The 26,866-nt window shown below is 44.2% G+C and overlaps 1 protein-coding gene across 1 annotated transcript in view; it reads left to right on the top strand.

The window, feature by feature from the left end:
* LOC122797168 (carbonic anhydrase 1-like) overlaps positions 1-25,821 on the top strand; it is a 316,092-nt gene extending 290,271 nt beyond the window's left edge. The window contains exon 7 of the mRNA XM_044065987.1: positions 23,646-25,821. Coding sequence (XP_043921922.1) covers positions 23,646-23,786 — 141 coding nt within the window. The 3' untranslated portion in view covers positions 23,787-25,821. The remainder of the gene's footprint in view (positions 1-23,645) is intronic.
* The last annotated feature ends 1,045 nt before the right edge of the window (positions 25,822-26,866 follow it).

Genomic DNA, 26,866 nt, shown 5'->3' with positions numbered 1-26,866 from the left:
CAGGTCCCTCCGGGGTTACAGCAAGGCAGGCCATCCATGCTGGTGAGTGTGTTTAACATAACCTATAATAGTCCTGATAATGCTAGTAACAGTAGTGTAACTCAGTAGTGCTCTGTGTGTATACTGCAGGGTGTGCATGTGTGCAGGTGTGCCTGTGCCCATGTGTGCATGTGTGCAGGTGTGCCTGTGTCCACGTGTGCATGTGTGCATCTGTGCCTGTGTCCACATGTGCATGTGTGCATGTGTGCCTGTGTCCACGTGTGCATGTGTGCCTGTGTCCACGTGTGCATGTGTGCATGTGTCCATGTGTGCATGTGACCATGTGTGCATGTGTGCATGTGTCCGTGTGGGCATGTGTCCACGTGTGCATGTGTGCATGTGTCCATGTGTGCATGTGTGCATGTGTGCCTGTGTGCATGTGTGCATGTGTGCCTGTGTGCATGTGTGCCTGTGTGCATGTGTCCACGTGTGCATGTCTGCATGTGTGCCTGTGTCCATTTGTGCATGTGTGCCTGTGTCCATGTGTCCATGTGTCCATGTGTGCATGTGTGTAGAAGTGCATCACTGGTAACAATGTCTGGAGACTGTAAACTGTGTTTCCTGTCTTCCTCCCACAGGTTCTGGTGCTGCTCTGGTGACCTGCAGCAGGGAACCTGAATCTCGTGCCACGGGTACTGGTAATGATGATATTTGTGTAATGGTACAGGAAGGTGTGTCAGGGTCCGCCACTGGCCAGCCAATTGACAGTACACAGCTGTCAATCCCATCATTGCGCACAGTCATCCTGCCAGTACATCCTTTGTCACCATTGTCCCTAGGTGATGGACAGGATACAGTGGGCATAGACCAGGGTAATGTGGTACCTGTGGCACATGCATCCCCACACAGCAGCCATGGGCAGGGTCCTCCGATGGTACCACACAGACAGTTGCCCATGGGTTCTTGTGGGAGCATCCGTGGGCGCACTGCCTCTGGCTGACGTGCCCAAAGAGGTCTGTTAACCTCAGCTATGTTTCGGACTGTCATGCAGGCACAGTCGCGTATGGAAAGGTACACCAGACAGGGTCTGAGGGAGCTGAGAGCATGTCGCACAGCCATGACAGACAGTATGCGTGACATTGCTGATGCTATCCATAATTTCACCGATGTCATAGACAGACATTGCAGGGACATATTACAGCAGTTCCACAACCAGATGTCCATGAGCCAGGGCAATGGTGGGCGTCGACGTGGCCATATGCCGGCAACAGCAGCAGCTGGCAGTCGGCGCAGATGACAACAGGCTCGCACATGCCCCCATAGTGCCAGCAGCAGCCCCAGCAATGCTGGGTCTGTGCTGTCATTGGAACGCCCCAGGAGACCACGTGCACGTGGCTCTGGACAGTCCCAACAGGGACCTGTGTCCAGTCAACACACTCCCGCTTCTGATGACAGTACCCAGTCTGGCTTAGTACTGGATACGGTCCGTAGCACCCCTGCCAGGCACAGATACCATGCCCGTGCCCACAGACACTGATCTGTATGACCTGCCAGGTGCAGTCTGTGGCTGTCCACAAACCCCTGTATATGGCAGTGTGTGCATGCATACACACATGCGAAATGTTAACACCTAGGGCGACCACATACACGCACACACTGCACCAACACTGCCCCACCCTGTACTGCTGCCCCACACCAACACACATACACACACATGTCAATTGGTGGTATCAGTGGCTGACTCAGGCATACCTAATCCACCCCCTGTGCATAGGATGACACTGTACCACCTCCTGCAATCTCCAACATCATTGCGGGAACAGGTAAACACGTTGCTGATGCACAGGGTGACTACATAGAAGTGTATTAGTATTATCATGTTGGTAACAGTACAGTGTGCTGCCATGAATGTGTGCATATCCCAGCATGCCTGCTGCAGTAACTGTATGAACGTCCTGAATTGTTATCTGCACCCATAGTACATACCAAAGTGTAACAGCTGCACATAATTGCATGCCGGTGGTAAGGTTGTCAACAGACAGCCGCATACATGGGTAGCACAGGGGGAAAGCTAATGCAAGTAGTGATATGCAATGGTGGACATGTACAGTAATGGTGTCAAGTTGCCCACAACAACTATGCAATGTGGATGTTCGCACATGTAGATATGTGTGCAGTACCAATGTAATCCAAATCACAAATAACTATGACATAATATCAGTTCTACCATGGGCATCTGCGCTGTGTATTCCTGGGTACATGTTGATAGTGCCTACATATTTGCATTGTTACTTACTGTTATTGTTACCCCTTCTTTGTTGTACAATGCACTACTTCCAGCCCTGTTTACTGTAGCTTTGTTTGCATGCATGTTCGCTTGGGGTTCCCTGGAACACTGCTTACACTTGCAATGCAGAGTTACAGTGCTTCTGTAGACTCCTAGTGACATCTGCATAGTGTACGATACGTATGTCAACTTTACACATGACAGAACGTCACTGTCTGTCCTGTACGCATGTATGTTGCCTGTGACACATTGCACATGTCTTACCTGGCATTTACCCACGTGTGCAGTCATATATCCCAGTGCTATGAAACAGTAGCGGTACACCCACACATACACACCTTCAGTATGTTGTTCCCCATTGGCCCTATGTGTTGGTACTCACCATGGCAATCATACTACTAGGGTAGCATGTGCAAAGGTAACCTGTGAATCACCTCTATGGTCCAGTTGTGGTTTATGTGAGTCATGTGGCAATGTCACAGCTGCCACATGTATGCAGTCAGCCATCACCCTTGGCCAGGAACGTACAACACATGTGTGGGATGCCACCACACAGCCAATCTGGGGACTGGGCTCTCTGAACCCAGTAATGCCATACCCTGTCAGGTGGCATGTCATATATACTACATCCTGGACAAACTTCAACCCCAATCCCTGCTGCTACTATTGATAAAACCCCTGAAGATGTTTCTGATAGTTTTGACCAATTCTTTACTGAGACATTTCAAGCCCTAGCTAGCCATCTACCTCCTAGCTCCCCTGGTCCTGAAAGTAGCACCTCTAGAAACCTACTTGCATTCAGCTGCCAACCAGTCGCCACTTCACTTCTCCGTACCTTGATTGAAACAGTGAAACCCACTACACTTTCTGCTGATCAACTCCCTGCCGAGTACCTATCAAAATCAGATGATGCTATTGCTTACCCCGTCTCAAAACTAATCAAACGAACCATGGTAGAATCTAAATTTCCCACCATCTGGAAAATATCCTATGTAATCCCACTTCACAAAGGAGGCAGCTCTACTGAATTCTCCAATTATAGGCCAATAGCTATACTCTCTCCACTTGCAAAGATTATGGAAACTTTATTCATAGACAATTCATGCACCACCTAATCCAAAATCGCCTTATGGCAGACACTCAGCATGGCTTCCGTCTTCATCACAGCACTACTTCAGGCCTCCTAGCCTTTACTAACACCATAAACCATACTTGCAACACTAATTATATATCCTCAGCCCTCTTTTTGGATCTTTCCAAGGCATATGATATGGTTGATCACCAACTTGTAATCCACACCCTGCAAACATTCTGTCTAGATACTGGAGCCTTCCAATGGTTTCAATCCTACCTGCATGGTCAACAGCAGGCTGGCCTCTGGCAGAACAAACTCTCTAACATTCTACCTAACACCCTCAGAGTACCACAAGGCTCTATACTAGGGCCCTTGCTGTTCTCCATCTTCATTAACGAACTTTATACTGTCATCCCAAAAGTCATCTGTATCCAATATGCTGAAGACTCTACTCTGATCTGCTCAGCCACATCTCCAGTAGAGTTATGGTCAGCTACCCAGACCACCTTTAATACAATAGAAAACTGGCTTTCTGAACATCATCTGATCCTAAATCTCAAATAAACTGAACTGCTGTTATTTCACCAACACGTAGGTCTACCGCTTTCACCTTTACCATAACATCAACTGATGGCACAATAATCTCCCCTGACCCATCTACTAAACTATTAGGTGTCATCATAGTCAATAATCTCAAATGTGACCTACATGTTAACCAAATTATCAAAGCCATCAATAAAAAACTAGGATCACTTTACAGAATAAAAGCCTTCCTAGCCCCTCCAGCTAAAGGTGCCATAGCTCGCTCACACCTTCTTTCAACCCTTCTGTATGCATCCCCTCTACTCTCGCATATGAACAAGACTGTCCTTAACAAACACTCAATTTGCTACAACCACATTGCCACGTTTGCCACTGGGCTGCCTTTTAGGACACATCATTGCATCAATCTAAATCAGCTTGGTTGGCTTGCAATACCCAGCCTAATACAGTATAACCAACTGATTATGGCCTATAAAATCCTCTATAATCCGGACAATACTCCTGCACTTCAAATATTATCACCCCCTATAACAATCCTAGACCGCTTTGATCCTCTAACAAAGTACTAATTCAGACTAGCAAATTTAATAACACAGCCGGTGATTCTCTCTTTGCAAACTCTGTAAGTAGATCCTGGAACTCACTTCCAGCTGATATTACCTTACTTTCCACCTTAGGTCAATTTAACACTAAACTCAAACAACATTTGTCACTTAACTGGCTATGTCAATGTATCAAGCCTGGCTAACTCGAATGTGTAAAATCTGTTAACCAGTTTACTGTGTAATTTAATTTAATCCTGACTTGTGCTCAGGACTAACATTAACCTGTGGAACATGTTTAACTTGCTTACTTATGTAATCTCTGTAAATAATCTGTTTGTAATATGTAATGCTGGTATTATGTAATGCTGTATCTGCTTACCCTTGTAGCTTTTCTCCCCGGGCCTCCCCTGGAAATGGACATGCATCCAGTTGGACTATCCCGGTCAACAAATGCAGGATAAATAAATAAATAAATAAAATATATTACAGTGACTACAATACAAGTCAGACATTGACACGCACTGACAGCATGCTGAACACACTGGGGCATACGTGGGGACTCAGAATAGCATCCTGCCTGAGCATCACACACCTCTGCAGCTGGCACACAGGCATATGTTCCGTCGCAACAGAGCACATGCCACACATGGCACACACATCCCCTGAGCCACACACTCACAGCCTGTAGGGCTACACAACACACCTGCTACAGACGTGTCAGGTACCTGTCTTGGGTGCTGCACTGGGGTCCCACTCAACAGGCTGTATCTGGTGAAGGTCACAGTGATATGCCTCAGGGGCACTATGGTCCACTACAGAACACATGCATACAGGTCAGTCAGAGGCATGGACACATATGACTCACTCATTGACCATGCCAGTATGGCTGACCTGAGACATACCTCCCTGGACTACATGATAGGGAACATAGAATGGATCTCTCAGCATGTGGCACAGGCCAGTATGAGCCTGATCTTGGTTGCCAACATATCCTCACCAGGTATGCTACCACTATATGTGGGAAGGGTGTTGTATGTCTACATTATGCTCAGTCTCCACTGTCATTCATAGGGTATCCGCTGGCTGTCAACGTGTGCTTACATGCTAGGGAAGCCACAATGATGTGCAAGGGTCATCTTGCATGTGACACCCATGGCCCGATGTATAATGGCAAAGCTCCTTGGTACACACATACTGCCTTATGCTGCAGGACATGGTTTACATAGCCACCTCCGTGGGTATCACACAGGTTAGGACACTAACAGTGCTGCTACACAACAACAGCAGTGTACACCGGAAGATGCATGCACCAGACACTGTTCTCAGCACGGTGAACTGCAATGTCTGTGCAGTACCAGATTTCTGATTCATGGCTCACAGGTGTTAAGCATCACTGACAGGTTATGCCCCATACCATGCCTGTCGTCCCCTACACATGTAACACACATGGACAGGGGGTGGTATCCCAAGGTACCACAGATACACACACCTCCAGGTTGTTGGCACAGCACAAAGCATCAGGGCCTAATCATGTGCAGCTAACAGTGTGTCGGACTGCCATCTGGTTCATAGCCTGGCACACACAACCCTCCCATACACAGGAAGACCACCTATCCTCCATAACAACACTGGCAATATGACAGTCTCAAGAACTGTGTTTATATGGCTGGACTGCATCCAGCCAAACATTGTGCGTGAGCATTACTGTAGCTACAACACACTAGTTGAAGGGTTCATAGCATGTGGTCACTGAATTGCAGTGGAATGACATGTTACCACTACCACAACAGGTGGGAACATGCAGCACCTGTACATCGACTACATGCACACTATATGGCCCAGACCACATGTGTATCCCCTGCTGTAGGTATTTTACCATATACACCCACACTGTATAGAGACATACCACATGCGGACCCTACACAGTAAGACACAGTCATATTGGTATACATTGCAAATACCATTTATCCACTCGAGGCATGTGTCAGACATGGTAACTACTGCAGGTCACAGGTATTTATGTGTATGTGTCACACACATACATCATGTGCACAATGCCATTGCTGGTTTAGGCAATGGCATGCATTGTTATGTACAAAGACCCACACAAGGTCATACTGTGTGACACAACCACACGTGGCAGTTGTGGGTTACCAAAACATACCTATCTGTACTCTGACAATGGTAATAGACACAGTAGCAGAGCGCACTATTGGCATTACTAGCCAACTAGCCCTGTTTGGCTGTGCTGATAGTGTGGTGACATCCCCTGTGTTTACTGGGGGAATATGCAGCATCTGGTGTATTGTAGTATTTGCCGAAAGGATCTGTTCTCTCACACTTGCATTTACACACACCCTACTACCCCCACACACACACACGCACACTTGCCATTTGCAGGATTCATTCCCCTACCTAACTAAGTCACGACACGTGAGAGAGACGCATTAGCAAAGCACACTGTTCGGATTACTAGATAGTTCCTCTTCTCTGGCTGTACTTATAGGGTGCTGACAACATCAGTATTTTGAAAGGGTAATGTGCATCAGGTAGTGTGATTGCCAAAACTAACATGTTTTTCATACGGAAATGCACACACACAAACTCCCCACATCCAAACACACACCATTTACAGGTTTCAAACTCCTACCTAATTACATTACGACACTCGGGAGAGACGCATTAGCAGAGTGCACTATTCGCATTACTGGGAGGCTTCCCTTCTCCTGCTGTACTTATAGGGTGCTGACATCATCTGTGTTTAGAAAGGGGAATGTGCATCCTGTAGTGTGTTCTCCCAGTTGCCAAAAGGGACATTTCCCTCACACAACATTGCACACACACTAACCCCCCTCATCCAAACACACACACTTGCCATTTGCAGGATTCAAACCACTACCTATGTTATGACACTCGAGACGGACGCATTAGCAGAGAGCGCTATTCGCATTACTGGGAGGCTTCCTTCTCCTGCTGTACTTATAGGGTGCTGACATCATCGGTGTTTAGAAAGGGGAATGTGCATCCTGTAGTGTATTCTCCTAGTTGGCAAAAGGGATACTTCTTTCAAACAGTCTTGAACACACACTAACCCCCTCCACACACACTGAGCATGTACAGGATTCAAACCCCTATCTAACTATGTTATGACACTTGAGGGAGACGCATTAGCAGAGCGCACTATCCGAATTACTGGGCATCTGTTCTGCACCTGTAGTATTTACAGGGTGCTGACATCTTTATTTCTACAGAGGTATGTACATGTAGTACTACCTGTCAGGTGGGGGATAGCATATATATGCATTTGCAGCCACCTACGTCAGGGTCAGATATGCACATCGCACTGGCAGGTTATGTTCTATACCATGCTTTGGGACCACAGGACCTGTAACACACAACACAACCAGTCCAGAACACCACACCCACATCCAGGACACACTCTTAGCTTCCCTGGGAACAGTGCCAGGATATGCAGGTGTTCACATACACCATTCCAGTTGTTAACATCAGGTACAGATATATTGTGTGTGAGAACTACTCAGGCCTCTACCACTTTACCCTACAGCCACTACAATTTGTAGGCCCATGTGCTATGGCAGAACCACACACCACAGCCACATGGGGGAATACATATTGCACCTGTGCATCTGCAACGTGGGTACTCACTGTTCCACACCAGAGGTAGACCACCATTGTTGATATCTGACCATACCCACCTTTCCCTGGACATCCATATCCCATCTCCACCCCCAGGCAAGGTTGTCACTGCACACAAACTGTATTTAGCACAAGCAGACTCTACACTTGTGTAGACTGGGGTGGACGACTTCAGAGGACCCATGCTGGAGGACTATACTGGCAACTCAGCATAATCCTTGACAATTGCATTCTTTGAGCATGTGTACAGTTTGCATTGGTCATGCTATCCCACATATACCCATGACTGCTCCACAACAAGACACCTGTCAGCTGTACACCAGCCATATATGCGCCGTACAACAGACAGAGTGACCTAATGCATTGCAAAGCTGTAGCCCACAGAGGGTTCATAGGTTCATAGGTTTATACTAGGCTATCTGCCCTAAGGCATTTATAAGCCTAGCCCAAAGTTTTGTGGCTTATGCCACCCCTTATGTTAAAAAATACTGTGCCCATTAGTTTGTTGTGCCTCTGTCCAGCAGTGACACAGAGATGATTCCCGGGGTAAACCTATGATCTCCCATCCACTGGTCAAGATTTCTCTTGAACAGAGCCAGCGAGGTGCTCTGCCTCACATGGACCGGGATTTTATTCCACAGCATAGGGAGTCTCTGGGTGACAAATCTATCCCTCCAGCATGTCCTATTTATATCCGTGCTACGCTTTAAGTCGCCTGCTCTAGTGGGTCTGCTAGTTTTGGATTTTTGAGGTGGAGCATGTCCATTAATTCGGGTTGGACATGGCCTTGTATGTCAGGCACAGGTCACCTCTGAGCAGGCGGTATGCGACTGAATAGAGCTGGAGTTTCTTCAGTCTGGCAGCATATGACAGATTTTGGAGTCCCTTTATCCTTTTGGTGAGGAACTTTTGGGGTCTCTCCAATTGCTGCAGGTGTTGGGTGAGATACATCCCGAATGGGGCATTGTACTCGATCATTGGTCTGATAAGTGAAGAGTACAGGGAACAATGACCTCACTTGATCTGGATGTGAATCCCTTCATGATCAGGTGGGCAATGTAGAAGGTCTTTCTAACCACTTTAATAATGTGAGTGTCAAAAGAAAGGCCACTGTCAACCTGGGTCCCCAGGTCCCTGATAACCTCTTCTGTGCTTAATGGATTGCCACCTATATGGTAGCTTGGGGTTACCTTGTTTTTCCCGAAGGGTATGACTATACATTTTTTGGCATTTAACTTCAGGCCATGGCTCTGGCACCAGTTATCAGTTTCCGTGAGACCTCTCTGAAGGATATCTGTGTCCGATGTACTTTCCACTATGGCGCCCAGTTTGCAGTCATCTGCAAACTTTGTCAGCCATAGTCCTCCTATGTTCATCTGTGAACAGTTCCGGCATGGCACTTCATTCACACATACTCATTACAACACAGTGTTGATGGTGGAATCGTCCAGAGAATGCAGATAGGGCTCCCCTCAGTCTGTTATTGACGGACACCTACTGTCAGAGATCCTCAGCAACCCTCTCACAGCACACACCGACAACATGGCTGTGGCTTAGCACATTCCATCCCCGGGACCTCCACGGTGCCCCTGCTTGACAGAGGCACAGCTCACTAGCCTCAAATGTTGCCTTCTGTGACCTACTTTACAGTGGCACAGTAGCCTACTATCCTGGGGATGCAGATGCCAAGCACACTCTGGCTGAGCTGTCATTCCCTAGGGCAACAAGCCTAGTATTGACCTCTACACCCATATGTTCAATTGTCGGATGCGCAATATTTGTTGTGCTGTTCTACTGTTTGCAGGTCTTTATTGCCATAGCATTCCCTGTTCCTATGACCAACTTGTGCATCTGTGGAAGATGTTTGCATATGACGGCGATCCACTATATCACTTATGTCTCTGTGGTCATTTACTGTGTGCACTGGGCTGATTGCTGTATTGTGGTTGGTTCCTGGACTGACACGTACAAATACCAGATATGTGTGGCCAACTGCTAAACGGAGATATGGCCTAAGTGTGTGAGCATGCCCAGTTCAGCCTTTCCATGGCATGTTGTCTGACATATGCCTCATTTATCAAAGTGTGCGAGCATGCCCAGTGTGAGCTTTCCATATGTTGCACTCTGAAGTCCACCACATATTTGGGTGTGTGTGAACTTCAACAATATCTCACATTTATGGTTGTGTGTTGGGTGTCATGTTGTGTACTAACTGGCCACCTGCTTCGTGTCTGCCACAACAGGGATTATACTGTGCCTGCAGGGATTGCATGGGATACTTTGCAGACAGTTCTCAACATACCTTCATAATGACCTAACACTGTAGTACCGTATAGTGTACTGGTTCAGTACTTTCACTGTGGTGGACAGTATCCTGGGCTTTAGTCCTATGACTGCTTGACATCTTCATAGTGAGCACAACAGACTGTGTAGGGGCCAGTTGTGCACATATGACCATGTTGCAATATGTCCAGATATGGACTACCTACACCAGGCTCATCCAACATTGCTAGTGTATTCCACAACATGGGTGGACATTGGCAAACACTAGCGATGTTCCCTAGGCCATTTCTGATGCTAGTCACAGGGTGTGTTTGTCCTTCGACACACATTGTAACTGGAGTTTGCCATGACATATGTCATGGTTAGTATACTGTGCCCCCGTCTACCTCTGACATAACAGTGATACCCAGGGTTAGCCTACCATCTCCCATACACTCATCAGGATTCCTCTTGAGGGGTGTCGATATGTGACTCTCTGGCTGACCTGTACCAGGAGTTTACTGAAGAGTGGGGTGCCTTCTGTGTTATGGATCATTCTGTACAGCTTGTCCTATGTATGTCAGTGCTGGGGTTCAGGTCTCTCATGTGCATAGCTTACTGCCATTCAGATTGTACAAGGTGCAACATGTTCATTCATTCCAGGTTGGACATGGCTTCATACATCAGGCACAGCTTTCCTGTAGCTGGGAAGGATGACGGTGTGTGGGGCTGCAGTTTGTTTACTCAGGCAACACATGGCATCTGTTCATGCTCTTTGCTATCCCTGGTGGGTACTGTTGTGGACTTTACAGTTGATGGAGGTGTCTGCTGCGGTATATCCCACAGGGGCTATTGTAGTCAGTTGTGACGCTGATGGAGGATGGCTGCAGAGCCACAGTGAGTTCCCCTTATCTACATCTGCCAACCTTCATGTTTGGGTGGGTATATGGTACATGTTTCTGCGAACACTACAGTCACATGTTTGTCCAGTGCAGGATATTTATCACCTTTTGTACCCAGGTCTCACATTACATGTTAGGTACCTCATGGGTTAACACCTGTGTGGTAATTTGTGGGCACTTACTGTATATCCACGGTGGTTGTCTATACACAGTTCTGCAATTAGCTTGCTGACATGGCTATGGCTACAGTTGTCTGTTTGTAGGTGGCCCTTTTGTGGGTTGCTTGTGTCAGCTGGGGGTCGGATATGGTGGGCTGTTTGTACTCCTCTGCATACATGTTCAGTCACAGTCCTTCCATGTTGGCCTATACCTATGGGACATATATACAGAACGGGGGTGGGGGTGGGGGCCAAGACCAGGCCTTGTGGGATGCCACTCATATCCGCTTTGTAGTCTGACATGGATGCGGCATGTCTGACCATGTCAGTTCTGTCCTTGGTCTGGTTTGCAACCCCTCTACTGACATAGGGGTATATATTTAAGTTGCTGAACATATCCATACTGAACTCGTACGGTATTGTCTAGAAGCTTGTGCACGGTCCAGCTATGCTGTGTGGACCACATTGCCCTCATCAATGACCTTAATGACTGCTTCAAATGGGTCAGACATGTTTAGGGGCAGGTTCTGCAGTTAACAGTTACGACAGCCACACTGTGTAGGGTCCAGTATCAGTAGGTCCACAATAGCCTTCTGTCTGCGGTACATAATGATCCTTTCCATAGCTGTGCAGAACAAGCTTGTCAGGATCCTGGGGTGGTAGTTTGGAGTATCCATTCAGGCAACACCTTTGTTGTGATGGACCACTGTTGTTGTACACTGCTCTTTGGGTACATATCCTGTGGTACGGCTGACATTGGGCAGTAGTGTGATTTGGCATTCCATTATTCTTGGAGTCCATGTTGGCCTCAGCACAGGACACCATCACATACCTTTGCTGCTGTGTGTTCTGCTTTGCAGATGATGGCTGTTACCTCAGCATCTGCAATGTCAGGGGACCATCAGTCTGCTGGGATAGGTATTTTGCACTCGGGGGGGGGGGTGTTTGCACTGCACCTGACAGGTTGTATGTTAACAATATGTGTGTGTGTGTTTGGTATGTTGTTTGTAATATCTGTGTGATTCGGAGCATATCTGTGGATGCCCAACATGGTTCCTACCATCAGTTGGGTAACCCTTGTGATTATCCTTAGTGTCCTGTACATTTTGTATCTTCATAGGTTCATGGGTTCATACTAGGCTATACACCCTAGGCCATTAGTAAACCTAGCCAGAGTGTGTGTGTCTTTCGCCACCCCTTGCTATGTTCAATTATGGCCATTTATGAAGTTCTTCACTGTGCTTCTGTCTGGTCGTGACACAGTGAGGACCCCCAGTATACATGTACGGTCATCCATCCACTTGGCAATATTCCTGTTGAGGGGTGTCAGTGGGGGGCTCTGCCTACCATAGATCGGGATCCTGTTTCTGGGTGTGGGGAGCCTCTGGGTTATGTATCTGTCCCTCCAGCACATCTTATTTCATTATGTGTTGAGGCTGACATCTGTGACTCTCACAGTTCCAATGGCTTTGATTTCCTGTGGTGGAGCATGTCCATTACTCCTGTGCTGGACATGGCCTTGTACAACAGACATACAATGCCTCTGTGTAGGCAGTGTGTGACTGCAGTCAGCTGGGGTGTCTACAGCCAGGCAGCATATGACATATATTTCACACCCTTTATCCTGTTGTTGGGGTAACTATGAGGTCTTCCGAACCGCTGCAGGTGTCACGTACGGTACATCCCATATGAGTCATTGTACTAGATTATGGGTCTGATAAGGGAACAGTACAGCGGCACAGTGACCTCTGTTGATGTTGATGTGAATCCTTTCATGATACGGTGTCCAGTATCGACAATCTTCATAGCCACATTGGCATTGTGGGTGTCACATGACAGATTAATGTCGACCTGTGTCCCTAGGTCCCTGATTACTCCTTGCATACATAATGGTTTGACACCTATGTGGTAATTTGTGTGTACCTTGTCTGGTATTTGGTGGGACATTCATACTGTCCAGTGTCTTCGGATGTCTGGGTGGAGTTCTTGTGTGTGAGAGTGTGGTCTGTCACATGCTACAGACTGTACAGCAGTTTTGACTACAGTTATGTGCACATGGGTGGTCTCCGCTGCTTTGTGCATTGTCAGTTACCTGGCAATATGGGTGTCTGTGCTGCATATGGATACTCCCCCTCCTTTGATGTTTTGGTGCAGGTGTTGGGGCCATAACACATGATATGTGGTATAACCTAGTAGTACTGGTGTGCTATCACTAGGCTTGCAGCAGGCTTCTGTCACTGCACAGACATCAATGTTCTCCATAATGGGAAGTGCCTCAGGGGCATGCATATTGCAGTTTACACATCTGGCATTGGTCAGCATTACCCTTATGTTTTCTACCACTTATGTTTTCTACGGTGGTGGGTAGTCTTTTTGGCCTTGCCTACATACGGCTCTATGGAGGCGGCAAAAGCCTTATCCAGTATCCAGAAGCACACGGGTAACAGCTGCAAGCCATCCCTGGAACAGCAGCATGGCTTGTCATGCTTGACATCTCAAGCAGACAGACATTAGACCCTCTTGGACTGACAGCTGTAACTGTGCCAGCTGTTAAACATGAGCATTCTGTGTTTGTACTGTGGCATCATTCTTGGTGAGGGTTGGATGCTGCACACAGCCAGTGTCATACCGCCCTGGGGTACATACTCAGAGGTACCATCCATGTCTCTTTTGATGTTGACCAGGGAGGTACATCTCAGGTAATTCACACCAGCATGGACATTGAGTGCATCATATTTCTGCTTGCTTTGGGGTGACCTGCGTACTTGTGTTATGTGGCATTTTGTGGCAGCCTACAGGCAGCTTACTCTACCTTTTCCCTTGTTCAGTCTGGTGAGTGGGACAGCAGTGTGTCTGCCTATACAGACACCTATTACGACTGTATCAGGCATGTTGTTTCTCCTTCTGGCCTGTGACTGTTTGGCACACCAGCTTTGCATAATATTTGTTGCATGTGCTATGTTTAAAGGTTGTGGTTGCTTGTGATCTGCTTTGGAGGCATCTGTTGGTGTGGTGTGTTTGTAATTAAGGCCTCTGGGAATATTTGTCTGTGTTTATGTGTTTGGTTTACAGTTGTGGTAGGTCTATGTGGGACTGGGTTTGTGGTGTATGTGGTTACCTTCTCCTCCTGACTAGTTTTGACAGTACTGAGTTGGTGGAGCTCAACCTCTGGTTTGGATACATGGATGCATCTATCACATATATTTGTATTTATTGGGGGTGTTGTGGTTGTCTGTGTACTTGGGACTGGTGTCACATTGCCTCTGGATTCACAGATTCTACTTGTTGTGGCTGGACTTAGTGGATTGTATGTGTGGACATATGTTATTGCCATACTACTGGTCAGTGATTACTTCCCTTTTTATGTTTGCTCTATCATGTGGTAGCTTCCTCATTCTCTTGCATGGTTTGGTAATGGCTGGAGTCCAGCATACCAGATGCCCGTGTGTATGGCATTGTGTGTTGTTATTTGTGACTGCATACTCCAAGCATTCCTGGCTGTGTTCATGGAATGCCTGTATAACATGTTCTGTGGTGTGTCCCATTTTCTGCACTTGCACAGGGCCTTTTGTGGATTCAACATCGGTTTTGAGGGCTGCAACCTATGCTTTACACATGTTTTTCACTGTGGTATTCTGGCCAGGGACTGGGGTCAGGATGTGTATATCCAGTGTGATTACTCTATGGTCTGGTCTTACCAGTGAGGGGTACACTTCTCATCTTGCCATCCAGTACACCTGTTGCTGATTATCACATCCAGTATGCTTACTCCTCTTGTGGGAGTGGTACGTTGTTCCTGGGCATTTTGGTTTATGGATTCTTAGAAATTTTCTCCTACTGTGTTGGTGCTAGTATAATGCTCCCGGTGTATGTCTGGGTATTTTCAGTCAAGCGATATAATGTGGTTTGGGGAACTTGATATATTCATGTATTCCGACATAGGCCAGGTGCAGTTCCTGGTATTAGGACAGTAGTCTGCAGCAGGCTATATACTGGGAGGCGGTTTTAGCCATTGGTATTTGACCATGGTTAATCCATGCTGCTTCTTGTTGTGGTGCCAACATGGGGGTGTGGTTATCCTTGCCATTTCTTGCTAGTCACCCTCCTTTTGTAGCTTGTTCCATATTTTGCGGCTGTACAGCACAGTATGAGGTGTGACCTGGTAGTGTTAGGGTGCTGATATGAGCTTTGACCCAGTTCTCTATTACAGGACTGGTATCTACATTCTCCATACTGTGTGCGTTTACACTGCACACATCTTGCTGTTTATACATCTGTCATTGGGTAGCATTACATCTAGGTTCCTATCCCTTGTAAAACCTATGAAGGTGGGTTTGTGTTTTGAGACTTACCTATTCAGGGCATGCTGTGGGTAATGACAGCCTTTGCCAGTATCCATGGGGCATGGCATGATAGGTGCATGCCACCCCTAGCAGGTGGTGCATCATATCAAGCTCCGCATATCTTCCCAGCCTGAAACACATTGGCTCCCCTTTGACTAACTGCATTACTTCAGCCAGTTATTACACTTGATCATCCCATCGTCATTTTGTGGCTTCATGCTTGGTGAGGGTGGATGTTAGTCAGGGTGCTCAGGTGTGCATATAGTACATGGTGTTACATTACTTAACACATAGCATTCATGCCTCAGGTGGTGCTGCAGGGCTGCCTCTGTCGGATGCGCATATTACACTTCCCTGTACATGTTTGTGAGCAGGTCATGTCATTTTAGGCATCCATGTTATTATTTGAGTGAGTCAGAGATATCATTCCCAGGGTTCCTACTGAGCCAGTGTATGTGCTATGCGTTGCCTCTTTGCCAAGGCCAGGGCATACTGGGCACGCCTCCTTCTGCCTACTGGGGCAGGCTGAGGTTGTTCCTCCTCCGAGTCACGCTCTGCCTGTGATGGCCTTGGCAATGGTGGGGGGCTGTTTGGCCCGGCCCTATGCTGGTCTTGCTGCAGCTGTTTTCGCAAGATCATATTATGTAGCATAGCACATACCATGACAATTTGGGTAAATGTAGTTGGTGTGTACTGCAAGGCTCCACCAGATGTGTCCAGACACCGGAACCATGACTTGAGCAGCCCAAACACACGCTCTATTACATTATGTGTTTGTGCGTGTGCCTCATTATGGCATTCCTGTTCAGGTGTGTGTGCGTTTCTGATGGGTGTCATCAGCCACGGCTCCAGTGCATAACCTGCATCCCCCACTAGGTGTCCATGTGGGATGTCCCCATTGGCAAATGTCTGGTACAGCTGCGTCAAATGCCAGATGTGGGAATCGTGGTAACTCCCAGGGCAGCCAGCACACACATTCATTATTATACCCTGGGCATCACACATGACCTGGCAGTTGACGGAGGGGAAGCCCTTGCGGTTAATGTAGGCCCTACCCCGCTCACCGGCTGGTGCTTTGATGCGTATGTGCGTGCATTCTATTGCACCCACTACCTCAGGGTATTCCGCTATTTGCTGGAAGAGATGCATATTGCTGGCCAATACCTCATGGGCATTGGGGAAATATACATGATCACCGACATGTGCTGACATGGCATCCAGGAACTGGTGCAGTACCCTGGAGGCTGATGCCTGTGATATCCCCATCATATCGCCAGTTGGTCTCTGGAAGGTACCTGTTGCTAGTATTCTTAGGCCAACACATACCTTGGTTTCCACTGGGATGGGTTCCCCTCTGTTGGTTCTGTGTGTGAGGCGTGGCCTGCACAGCTCAACAATTTGCTGCAGAGGCTCTCTGTCCACTCTATAGTGCTCTACTATCTCCAGCTCATGTAACCCATGGTAGGTGACCCTGGGCCTGTACACTCTTCTCCATCTCCTTACTGTGGGTTGTCTGGCACCATCTGCATTGTCACCACCCTCAGCAAGTCGCCTATGTCTCATTATGACAGCTATGGCAGCCCCTAACATTTCTACTCTGAGTTCAGCTTTTTCAGTTTTCACTTCTATTAGCTTACTCCTGTCTTGCAGTGTCTCTTAAGGGAAACATCCTGCACTACTGTTTGCAGAGTTTTAAGTGCTGGGCTGGGCTACTATTCTGCCTGTGTAATTGCCTGCTTCTAATTGTTTTCACTTGTTAGCTTTAGCAGTTATCCCTGCTAGCTTCCTAGTAATTCTGTTGCTTCCTTTTTCCTCTCCGTTTCCTCAGGGGGGAGCAACGTGCATACTATCAGAAACACGCTCACAGTGGCTTACACGCGCGCACACGTGCTTACACGGTTCAGAATCTACTTATTCGGGTTAAAACGCGGGTACACCCGCGCAAACACGGTTACACATCTGCCAACAGCCTCCAACATACTCAGCCTGCCCTACACGCACGCACACCAGCGCAAACAGTGTTAAACATCTCCCAACACGCTCCCACATGCTCAGACTGCCTTACACGTGTGCACACTGTCCTACTCACGCTTCATGTATGCACATCGCAAGATGCGCCCAGCAAGAAACTTTGGTGTAAGTAACAGTGTACACCTTCCATTTCTTGACTTTCCATGACTTATCTAGTGGCACACCTCTTTCCATGATCTGTGTCTGTCATCTGCCATGTTACACTGGCCTCCAATGAACTGCATTTCTTTCTACCATTCCCCCCTGTGATGTCACCTATCTCCTACTCTATTCCTCCCCCTTATGTATCTCTTACACTACTCAGACTGTGCTCATTTGCTATGTGACTGTGAGATTCAGTATCCTAACCCTCATTTACATGAGATTGTCTACTAATGCTTAGTTACATGTCTTAGACTCAGCTTCCCCCCTTAGCAACCACTACACGGTGGCCATGTTGTTTTTGGTCTGCTGGTCCCTGCATTGTCATTCCATGTATTGCATGAAACCCACATTTGTGGGTTTATAACCTTCTTTTTTATGGTTTTATACAGCGCAGCCCGTTTGCGTGGGGCTGCGCTGGGTTTAAACATATTAATATTTTTGCATCGGGTTATATTGCCAATGGCCACATATTTGGCCATTGGCATGCTGCCTGAGTCATATGCACCCTTTTTTGGAGCTGACATGGCTCTGTTGTGGAATTTGCAGAAACGTACTCAGTTGTCAACTGAGTACATTTCTGCAGCTAAAACGTCTCTTACACGGACTGGTTTCTGCTTCGTGGATCGCTAATATACCTCATTTGCATACCTTTCGGCTGCAAGTGAGGTATTTAGCATGTCCACGCCCAGTCCATGTAAGAGACGTTTTAGCTGGTCTCTTACACGGAGTTTAGGGCTGTTCCTGGATCGCGAGGCTTGCATGGAGTGTTGCACGTCTCTTACACTCCGTGCAAGCCTTCGTGAATCCTGCCCATAGTCTATTAAACACTTAGTAAATTCCCCCTGCTAGTGACTAAAGCTAATTGAGTTCATCAACTACTAAACAATTTGCTTGATTAATTGATTCTATTCACAGTTTTTGTTCATTAAGCTTCATATCGCTTTTAGTTGATTTTACTTTATGTTTATTTTAGATGTGTGAATCACAGTTTGGTGTTTCTCCCTTAAAACTGAGTGGAACGTGTATTTATCACTGGCACTGCTGCCTCATAGCACTTCATTCTCTTGTTGATTTCCTGGCTTGGATATCTTTTTTGTGGAGTCTCCATGTCTTTCTGCGTCAGCACAGGTTTTCATCATGAGCGCTATGTTTTCATAAGTTCTAAAGATGCTGATAGGTAAACTGGCACTTATCTAAACTGCCCATTAGTGTGTATATAACACATCTGTATCTGTATGAGCATCCTAAGATGAACTGGTATCCTGTCTATGATTGGTTCTCTGCCATATTCACAGGACTGTTTATGATTTCCCAGTGACCCTATCTAAGGTAAAGCAAATATAAGAATATAAATGAATGAACAAATAAATTCAACAGTATACTTGCAAATTCAGTTTGCAGTTTTGCATAAATGTTTTATACTTAATTATCAAGACAAACTTTTTCTGTTGTTATATTGTACTGCAACATGCAGTTTTAACAGCTATGATGCATTTTTAGTCTTGTTTTTGCCATCTGCCACCAAATTTATTCTTAATTTATAATTTTTCGCTAGTAGACACTTTAAAGTAGCCAATCAACCAGCAAGACTTTGTGAAATGGAAAGAAATCAAAATACCTGAAGAACCCCCCCCCCCCCCCCCACACACACACACACACACACACACACACACACACACACACACACACGCACATACACACACATACATACTCACACTCACGGTACTAACACACAGACACTTCATAGAGAGGGAGCAGAGATCAAGATTGAACTCTAGACACATTGTGATTCACAGATCTCGACTACTAAATCAGTATTTAAACTAGTGTCCTACACTCTTGAAGCTTGTCAGACACTTCCAATCACCTCATCATTCCAAAATGCTTACAGGTCCCAAATCAGATGAAGTCATAGAATAATACAGCTAGGAAATAAAGTAGACTGGGTAATAAGGCTCAGACTAACCCTTTACAATGGTAAGCTGGGCAAAAAAAAAAAAAAAGAACATAGGATTCAAAACAACAATCTTGTACAGATAAAACCTTCACCACTGAAGTTGAATAAAATCACTTCTGGTGAGAACTGCAGTTAGGTGTTAAACATTTAAATTTAAAAATAGACGAGTAAAATGTATACACATATGGTAGAATAACAAGTACACTCACCCTAAGTACAGGAATGCAAACTACCGTACATACAGACTAGGATGAAACAAGTCAGCAGTACAAACAGAGCTAGACGGTAATTATTGTTTTATGAAAAATAAATTAATAAAATAACTGCAGGATTTAGAAATATTTGACATAATAATGTACACTGCAGAATAGACAGACCATGCCTTGGAATAAAAGCTGCCAAATCTGAGGGTACCAGTTGAATGCACCAGACAGTAGGGTCCAGAAATTTGTAGGCTTTCCATCACAAAATCAAAATATTTAAACCAGAGACAGGTTTTCAGATAGGGCCAGGTCAGCAACAATGTCAGGAAGAAGAAAACAACAACTTACTTGGTGAATGCATCAGGTAATGTAAGGCCTCCACTCATGTGCAAAAGTCAACAAAATGTTGGCAGGTCTGAAAAGCAAACAAAAAAAGCCCCATATCAGTAATCCACGATCTGCAAAACTCCAACAAAAAGATTAAAAACCATCAAAATAGGTAGATACATTTCCCTAAAGATTAGATCACTCTCAAGACTATCCACCCACCTCATATGAAATATAAATCAGGGCGCAGAGTCTGTACCAGTGAAACTTAATGCTGTCAGATCAGATATACCATCACACCAGAAACTAGTACTAAAGACACCCTCACATCTAGAAAAACAGCAATAAAAGCAAAAACTAACTGTTGTTGCAGTCAGATTAACAGTTTCAAAACTGAATGCACAGGAATACACTAACATGATCAGTTTTCAGGTTATGTATCTAGTCACAAATATCATGCCGGGAGGCTGATGCTGTGGAACACCTCTGTGACTAACATCACTATATTGTCATAAGCCCCTTCTGGGCTTTGCTGCAAGAGCTACAGTGGAGGCTGGCATACGTATATGTGCATCTGTATAGGTGCTGTGTAACAACATCAATGGTGGCAGCAGTGTGTGTGTGTGTGAGACTGTTTTTATTCTGCATGTGTTAGAGTAGCAGCTTGTACACAGGATAGTACCACAGCAGTGCTGACAGCTTCTAAGACTATGCTAACCTGAGGTTTCTCTCAATTTAGTGCATTTCAGAAGATGCACTGGGAGGCAGTTTCAGAGACAGATATGGTACACAGTATAAAGGTCTTTGATTGAATTAACACCATTATTCATAGGTGTGTACTAGGCTAATAGCCCTGGAACCTTTACAAGCCTAGCCCAAAAAAATTGCCCAGGTGTGCCACCCTATTTTAGTCCATAGTGCTCCTGTCTAGTATGGCAACTGAAGTGATCCCTGGGGTGAACTTTCTGTTACCCATCCATTCATTAAGATTTGTCTTGAAGAGGGCCAGCAAGGTGCTCTGCTTGACATGAATGGGAAGCTTATTTCAGAATATGGGCAATCTTTGGGAGATGAACCTGTCCCTCCAGCATGTTCTGTTAATTGTGGTAATGAGGTTGTCATCTCTGGAGCATGTGGTGTAGGGGGATTGGGATTTCTTTAGATGTAGCATTTCGAATACGGCTGGGTCAAACATGGCTTTGTAAGTCAAGCAGAGATCACCTCTAAGTAGATGATAAGAGACTAAGAACAGCTGAAGTTTCTTGAGTCTGTCCATGTAGGACATGTGTTTAAGGCCTAGGATCCTTTTTGTGGGGTACTTTTGTGGCTTCTCCACCTGTTGTAGGTGTCTGGTCAGGTACATGACAAATGGGGCATTATATTCGATGATTGGTCTAATGAGGTATGAGTAGAGAGGGATGATGACCTCTTTCCTCCTAGATGCAAAACCTTTGGTTATAAGATGTGCCATGTAGACAGACTTTCTGACCACAGTGGCAATGTGATGGTCGAAGGTGAGGTGGCTATTGACCTGGGTGCCCAGATCTCTTATATCTTCAGTGTTCAGTGAGCTCCCATCAATGTGGCAATTCCTGGGAACTGAGTTTTCTCCAAAGGGGATGATAACGCATTTTTTGGCATTATATTGTTATTTTATGTATCTCATTTACATAAGAACTGTGCACAAAATACCTGCAGGTCATACAACGTCTGTGACTTCTGCACACAATTTTATGTGTGGCCATGTAAGTTATGTTACTGTGCTGTGATGAAACAATGACAGGCAGTTACAAAGAATTATGGCATTACAGTTCCATTAGCCCTATAGTAATAATGACTGTTATTCTACAGGAATAAAACAATGCATACATTTATTTATAACTAAAGATGTACTACAGGTGAATTGTTGATCTTACAAATTGCCCATTGATATGCATACAATGTCTGAGTATGTTTATATACAACCTGCAAATGGCCAGTATCCTCTTCAGGATTAGTTTCAGTGCCTTGTGCCCACTGAGTACTGGAACAGGCTGTAGATCCTCTGCAACTCTCTGTTGGATTAGGTAGGTTGTGGAAGAATGAATGAATGCATGAGTTAATTAATGAATGATTAGTTAAAAATCCAAATTCATTAAGAAAAAAAAAAGACTGAAATTAAGCACAGACCCCAGAACGTGATATTTAGGGCCAGATTCCAAAAGAGTTCTTCTCAGTGTATGTCTGCACTGATTGTGAAAGACTTGCTCTCATTGTAAGTGACTTAATTGGGTGCAAGGCCTATCTATAAACAGGATTACACTGGTAACAAGATTCCAAAAGACCTGCTGTCAGTGTTAGTGGTCACTTACACTGAGAACAGGTCTTTTGGAATCTGGGCCATAATTTTTGGGATGCATATGACATGTTATAGAACTCGGTGGAACTGAAATTAATTTGTATTCTCTAGGAAGGCTTCCTGTTGTATGTTCAAGGACCATAATTGTATTCTTTGGAACTACAAGAATTTAGGTGTGATTTTCAAGAAATGCATACAAACTCCAAAATTGCTTCATCTTGGTGTAGTCCTTCTTTTCTCAGGCATAGTGATCTCAGAGTTAGTACATATAAGTAATAGGTCGTGGGGGTACAATCCACTCATCAGAGGTGCAGGACCCCTCTGCAAAAAAAAAAAAACTTTAAATGTGTAACAGTGACTTTTGAAGTTTGTTGTTTACTTGTTTAGCATTGCAATTTTTTTTGTAATTACACTACTCTAACTCTTTAAAGTCTTGATTTATGATAGGATGCCCCTTAGAAAATGTTCTTTTTATTTTTAATAGAGTTGCAATTAATTGTACTGTAATGTTTCTTCATGATTCATCTACTTACATATTTTACAGTTTAATACACACATTTGTAATACATTTCCTGCATTACCTGTATCTTGCATTGAGTTACTACTAGTGTAAATCAGCAACATTATTGAAGTAAATGTTTAAAAAGCATGCAAAATACAATAATTAAAATAAGATAATTGAATTTATGCATGATTAATGCAACTAGCTTTTTATACACTATGTGTGCATCACTTCCCTTTAGGGGCAACTTACTCCTTGTGTATATAAAGCACCTTCAAATAATGGTCTGTAGGTGCTTAAGTCTATGCTTGTCAGAAAAAAAATCATGCAGTATGTCTTTATTTTACTTTCATTATTATATATTAAAGTAAATATTACTTCATTCTTTGCAGCTGGCAAATTTCCGAAACCTGTGCACTACTGAAGAGGGTGAGAGGCCTTGTTACATGGTAAAAAACTACCGTCCACCCCAAGCCTTAAAAGGCAGGGTGGTAAGATCTTCCTTCTGTCTAGACAAGCAAACCAAAAAATAGTCATTTTTATGGACTACATATCTTCAACATTTGTACTTTAATGAGATTTTACTAAACACAGTGTTAAGGATTAAATGGTCTTTGCCTTAAGATCAGACTGCAATCAATTCAAGATTTTTACAAGCAAATATTCATGTTTTGACTATAAAATGGAAAACTGCTATAGCCTACCAGTAAGCAAAAAAATGTACACTTGTCATTATTCTTTGTGAAGTACTTAATGTTTCAAGTGACGTATGCAATGAAGAGTAACAGCTGCTGTTTTCCATTAGTTCCAATTTTTGGAAAATTTAAAAGTAAGACTAGATTCTTCACATATTAATAAGAGAAAACATTAAATCAGAACATCTGTAAGATACATATGAATAACTGACAGGACATTTGGCTAAAAAAAAAAAACACATCCAAATACAGATTTCTATTTTTTCCAAATTTTACTGCATGGTCCACTGTTTTAGTTAAGAGGTAACATATCTGATCTAGTTAAAGCAATTTTATATCTTAAAACCACACTGTTTTGTTTCCCTAATTATGCATATCTAAATGGTATTTTCTGAGAAAAAGTTAATTACAGAAGCCAGAGTCATTCTACAGATAACAGATCATGTGGGAGCCTGGCAGCTGTGTTACAGCTCTTTCAGTAAGGAGTGTAAAGTAATTTTACTGAAAACCACTTTCAGACCTAATGGACTGTACTTTTATGCACTGTTGTGCAACTGATATAAGTTTGGTAGGTGACTGCATCTATCTACAGGAGCATGTAGTGGTTTTGCCCCCTCCCCCTCCCCCCAAAAAACAATATTTTATATATATATATATATATATATATATATATATATATCACTGAGTTCTATGGTACTGTTACTCAATTAACTTTCTTTTGGTATGTCATCATGGCTCCTGCAGCAGTTACTGTGCTACTATTCTACTATCCCTCTGTTGGTTATGTACCACAGTAAAGACAGTGTCAGAAGCAATGTCCAGAATTCATTACAGTCACCTTTAAACATTTGTATACTCCCACGGCAGTCTAATTTCAGTACGACTTCTACTAATAAAAAGCATAGCACTTGTTATAAATAATATTTTGTTAGCTAGCTGGATAGGTGGGCTACTACAAACACACTAGTTTCAGCCTGAATGTAAACCCATGACTCAGCAAAAGTTATACATTTTTACACAGCAAAAAGTTAGAGGAGTTTACATTTGTAAAAGTAGTTTACATTTCTATGATTCGTTACATGAGTTTTAAACAAGAATACATAAAATATGAAATTAAGCCCAAATGCCTGTTCCATGATTCTTCTTGCCCTTACTGTTTACTTCCAACCGTTCCTATAGTATTTCAGCGAATAGCCATTCGTCGAACACCTATTTAGTGAAGCCGCTCTTCAAAGAACAGAGAATTTTAACTACAGCAAACCAGCCATTGGTTACCATCTGGAATTTGCCCTTTTCCCCATTGTATTATGATCTCGGAGTTGGTATATTTAGTTAGGGGGGTGGGTGGTATAGCCCTCCCCCCACCTTGGCAAGTTTGAAATTTTATTTTTTTTTTATTTATTTATGTTTGCAATTGCTTGGTGCCACTTGTTTGCCTTACTTAAAATTTGCCCTTTCCACCTCCCTTAAAGTCTGAGATAATCAAATCTTTGTATATCATTTGTAAAATAATTTATTATATGTATCAGGACATCTTTCAGTCTGTTTCCTTAGTTCATCATCGTCCTCATAAAAAGAAATGCCCTTATATCCCTTATAAACAAACCTCATGTTTTCTGCCTGAATTTATAGAACTACAGCTATATGTTTCACTATGTGCAGAATACTAAATACACCTCTACGGGACTAGACAATCTTTCTCCTTACCATACTGTCCCACATCTTATTTTAGGACTTGTTAGGTCCTTGTATTATCGTTGCTGTGCAAGTATCTGGATTATTCTTTTCTTGTGGTTTGCAATGCATATCTTCCCAGTTATGCTAACTGCCTTCACCTGGACATAAATTTTACTCATTTATGGTGATACTGTTCCTTTTTGAACTGTTTCTTGATCTTTTCTCATTCATTTCCCCCCAAACACTGAAGATCCTTCAGTTATTTCCATGCATTCCTGTCCACTATCTGTTGTATCATGTACTTGTTTGTACTGATATTAGCCTCAGTCAGACCCTTCCAGGCAAATCATGGAGAACAAAGCCTTAAAGTGCTTAAGTATCCCTGTAAGTAGTGGAGACACTATTCTGGAATGGACAGGGACAACTGTTAATTCACTTTGCCAGGCAAGCTAATTGTGTTGTGGTGATGAGTGCAGTGAACATGAGTGTGTGACCTTACAACAATCAAATGTTATTAAACTGTCATTCCAAGGGAGGCCTATACCAATATGTTGTTCAATCATTTTGGAGTCGCACAGTAGTGCAAAGGTTAGTACAGCAGTCTCTCATCACCAAGGTCTGGTCTTCAGTCACAGCCTCCAGCTCCTGCCTGGGTGTATTTTTCACATTGTCCACACTAGTTTACTCTTGGTAATCTGCTTTCTTCACACCTCCTAAATACATCCTGTTTAGCTTAATAGTTGTAATCATAACAATTAGCCAGATGTTTGTAATTGTAACTTTCTCCCCAAATTAACCCCTGGAAAGAGCCTTTGTTGCAGTTGGATTACTAAGGGTAACAAAATCAAAGTAAATAAATGTATAATCTCTCTACCACATTAGTGACTTCATCAATGGGGACAACAGTGCTGGGTTACAATAATCTTTTAACACACTACTACTGTATCGTCTCCTGCAGCATACTAATCTCAGGATATGCCATTTTTTTTATTCAAACATGACCTCTAATTTTTATATTCACGATAAGGTTAATTGGTCAGTAGGTTAACAACCATTATGAATAATTACCAGAAGCAGAACCACAAGCATCACCATGCACTTTGCAGAACAGCTTTAAATAAATGACAACTGAAATACCAAGCAGTTAGTCTATTCACTCATTTCAGTTTTTTGAGGTTGTTTATGTACAGCAGTCTGTAGAACATCAAATGTTTCCAAAGTGAAGTTAAACAAATTAGTGC

Source organism: Protopterus annectens, chromosome 3.part0 (assembly GCF_019279795.1).
Source record: "Protopterus annectens isolate FY-2018-M chromosome 3.part0, PAN1.0, whole genome shotgun sequence".
NCBI classification, from domain to species: domain Eukaryota; kingdom Metazoa; phylum Chordata; order Ceratodontiformes; family Protopteridae; genus Protopterus; species Protopterus annectens.
The sequence above is the reverse complement of the archived record's forward strand: the minus strand, read 5'-3'. Positions and strand labels throughout refer to the sequence as shown.